Source organism: Neolamprologus brichardi, chromosome 18 (genome assembly GCF_056152115.1).
Source record: "Neolamprologus brichardi isolate AB-2024 chromosome 18, ASM5615211v1, whole genome shotgun sequence".
Taxonomy (NCBI): Eukaryota; Metazoa; Chordata; class Actinopteri; order Cichliformes; family Cichlidae; genus Neolamprologus; species Neolamprologus brichardi.
The window spans coordinates 16,344,271-16,347,364 of NC_142121.1; the positions used below are offsets into that span (position 1 = coordinate 16,344,271).

A 3,094-nucleotide genomic window follows, 5' to 3' on the forward strand; every position below is an offset into this window, starting at 1 on the left:
TCAGGCCTACAGCTAAGCCAAACTGAAACACAGACCAATCCTTCCTTATTCCTCTGATCTAAACAAATTTAACACATCATATTATAATAATTATCTTCTTGTACTCACAGTCTATTACACACACACACACACACACACACACACACATATAGTGTGTTTACTATGTGTGTGTGTGTGTGTGTGTGTGTGTGTGTGTGTGTGTGTGTGTGTGTGTGTGTGTGTGTGTGTGTTGTAACCACTACAGGTTGTAACTGCATGTGCCATCCTCCTCAACATCTGCCTCAGTGCTGGTGACATTGTGGCCCCAGAGGATGAGCCTCAGGAAGATGGAACAGAGGATGAGGAGGGGGAGGCTGGTTTAGATGCAGTCAGTAGTGCTCCTCCACTGTGTCAAACTGTCTGCTACAAAATTTCAAGTATTATACTAGTAGTATTATAGCATCCACCGTCTTCTGCTTGCATATCTCTGACATCTTGGTGGTGTGGCAGCTGTAGATTGAGCCGGCCCTGCAAACCCTGTGGATGGACAATGCAGTGGACAGTGGGAGGAAGCATCCTAAAGCTCTCTTTGCAGACCCTGTGTGATTCTCCACTTGCCGACCAGAAAAGACAAACCGCATGTCTCAGTTGCAGCATTCCATCATGTCTGATCTGTCTTCAGCAGATCGAGCAACACTGACAGAGACTTCCTGTAATTTGCTGGAGTTGTAGAAGAAACGGTCCAGGAACAGGTCACTCAGGTTAATCCTGTATGAACAAATGTAAATAGCTGCAAATATTTTAGACCTACAATACTGTTGACGCTCTACACGTTCTTTTTTTTTGTTGTTGTTGTTCCTGATCATTTTGGAATCAAATGTTCCAAAATAGAGAAGAGCCTGTCGCTTCGCTCCCTGGTCTTCTGCACCCGTCTCTCCTTGACCTCCCTTTGGTACTGCATGTCCTCTTTGATGAGGTTGCGCAGCTCTTCATTCCGATCCCTCCTCCTCTTCCTCCCTGTAGTCGGTGGATGACTGTCTTCCTCATCAGTGTCAGGTTCCGCTAGGTTTTGGTCACCCACTGCTGTGCTTGACACAGCAGTTTGGTGTCCTTGGGGAGGGAGGAAATTAGGACAGGAGGCCTAATGGAAGGCCCTGTCCTATCACCTCATCCCATGAGGGCAAACCAGGGCAGCAGCAGCAGTGGGCTTCCCACTGACTCCCTCTCCTGACCCTGGATACTTGCAATCCTAAGGGCAGAGGAAATACAAAATGACAGTTGACAAATGACACCATAACAACTCTTAGTGAATGTACATTCACTAACTTGTGTCTTCACCACTTATCTTCTTGATAATGACATACTTTGTACTTTGCCTTTAGGTTATCCCACTTTTTTCTTGCCTGCAAGGGGGTGACTTTACCCTGCCGGCCCATCTTCTCCAGTATAGTCCTGATCACACCTGAAAAATAAGAGAAGACAGAAACCTTGGCAACTATGTTGATCCCTAAATCCAAACATTTTCACGGCAGAACACCAGAGGAATACCGTCTGGACATCACAGGTTCTGTACAGCATGAGGGTTAATGAAACCATACTCATAAATATGATGTAAATTTTTATGGGGATTATTTACATTACGGAATAACCATAGGCATGTGCCCAAAGCCTAACAACACAACCGCTACACAGGTTCAACTTTGGTACCACCAGATTTTCAAATACTTACATTTGAATGTGAATTCCTCTCCCGCTGTCACGCCCGATTGGTCCGCCATTGTTCTGCTAAAAAATTCTTCTTCTGGTTTGGAATTTATGCAACAGATGGCCTGCAATGACTCCTGGGATATAGTGGGACACGAAGGATACATCGGACCCATCCTTCAAATTCGGGGAAAAGTAGGACGCATTTGTCGCCACATTTGGAGTACTCTTTGAATTCGGACAGCCTTCGTCGCATCGCTGTGACGTCATTGCCTCCAAATACGTCCTTCGGAACATCCTTCCACTGAATTCGGACACAGCTGTGGTCTCCTCGCCTGAGTCTGCTCCTGGGATCCACACACCCACACACAGTCTGCCCCCGCAAACCATACAATATTTGGTTTTTGAAAGACTTAAGAAACATAAATATCAACCATAACACAATGTTCACAGAAACAACTTCCAAGGAATGTTGTGGAAATATTCACAGTAACAGGAAGCAAACATAGTTCCTCATAGCTGACATATTATTCAAATCACTCCTGAGAAAGAACACATTTAAATGTAGTTTCACTTTTTATACTTAATATTTGGTCCAAGGAGTATACAGACTAAGGTTTCCAATACCAGCCTAGTATAACATGAAGATTACTTCAAACAATTGGACTCCAAAGATAGCCAACTAGAAAACATCTGAAATAAAACAGCTTAACTACCTACTAAGTTAAGCTGTTTTATTTCACTGGCAATTTCTTCATCTTCGCTACCATGATTTCATATGATAGAACCACAACCCCACCACAGTATAGTAGTGGTGTGTCTATTGTGTGAAAAAGGAGTAATATAAACTGGTTAGTTTAATTTCAGTAAAAATGGGACCTAAACTTGACCTGGAATACTCAATATTTGTCATGGTCCTGGGTCATGTGACCCAGTGTTTGTGAGTTTCATGATATTTTGTTATTCATCTGTATTCTAGTTTCTTTTCAGTTTGTCTAGCTACATTCTGTCAGACCTAGTTTTCAGTTATATTTCGTGGTTTATCGGATTCCCCTTGTGTCTCATCCCTGTGTTAATTCTCCCTTAGAGGTTAGTGAGTCTTATCTGTCATGTCTCCTGCAGACAGGAGACACCACATGAGGAAGCTCACTTCCCCTGTGGTGTCATTATGGTTCATTTGTGCCAGCTGTTCCCCAGGTGTCTCCGTTTCCCCTGATAACCTCATGTGTGTATTTAAGTCCTGTGTTCCACCCCTCATGTCATGCCAGGTTTTAGGACTGTGCAGGTCATGTTTATGTTGCTTGTTCATGTATAAGTTCATAGTTCCTTTATGTTCCTTCACAAAGTCCTGTTCATAGTTCTCACAGTCCCCTTGTCATTGTCTTCCTAGTTTTCATAGTTAAATCTCAGT

The 3,094-nt window shown here is 43.4% G+C and overlaps 1 protein-coding gene across 1 annotated transcript; it reads right to left on the bottom strand.

The window, feature by feature from the left end:
* Positions 1 to 220: 220 nt before the first annotated feature.
* Positions 221 to 1,946, bottom strand: LOC148097709 (uncharacterized). The gene is made up of 3 exons (XM_087832234.1): positions 1,709 to 1,946; positions 1,344 to 1,441; positions 221 to 1,228 (listed from the first exon to the last, which is right to left on the bottom strand). The coding sequence occupies exons 1-3, from the start codon at positions 1,857 to 1,859 to the stop codon at positions 1,142 to 1,144; spliced, it is 336 nt and encodes a 111-aa protein (XP_087688360.1). The 5' UTR covers positions 1,860 to 1,946; the 3' UTR covers positions 221 to 1,141.
* Positions 1,947 to 3,094: the final 1,148 nt, after the last annotated feature.

What these genes read in the sequence shown, in the direction of transcription:
- LOC148097709 (XM_087832234.1), bottom strand. Translation starts at nt 1,859, where the DNA reads ATGGGTCCGATGTATCCTTCGTGTCCCACTATATCCCAGGAGTCATTG. An exon ending in AGAGGAATTCACATTCAAAT is followed by an intron (nt 1,442 to 1,708) that starts GTAAGTATTTGA and finishes CTTATTTTTCAG; the next exon opens with GTGTGATCAGGACTATACTG. An exon ending in ACCTAAAGGCAAAGTACAAA is followed by an intron (nt 1,229 to 1,343) that starts GTATGTCATTAT and finishes CTCTGCCCTTAG; the next exon opens with GATTGCAAGTATCCAGGGTC.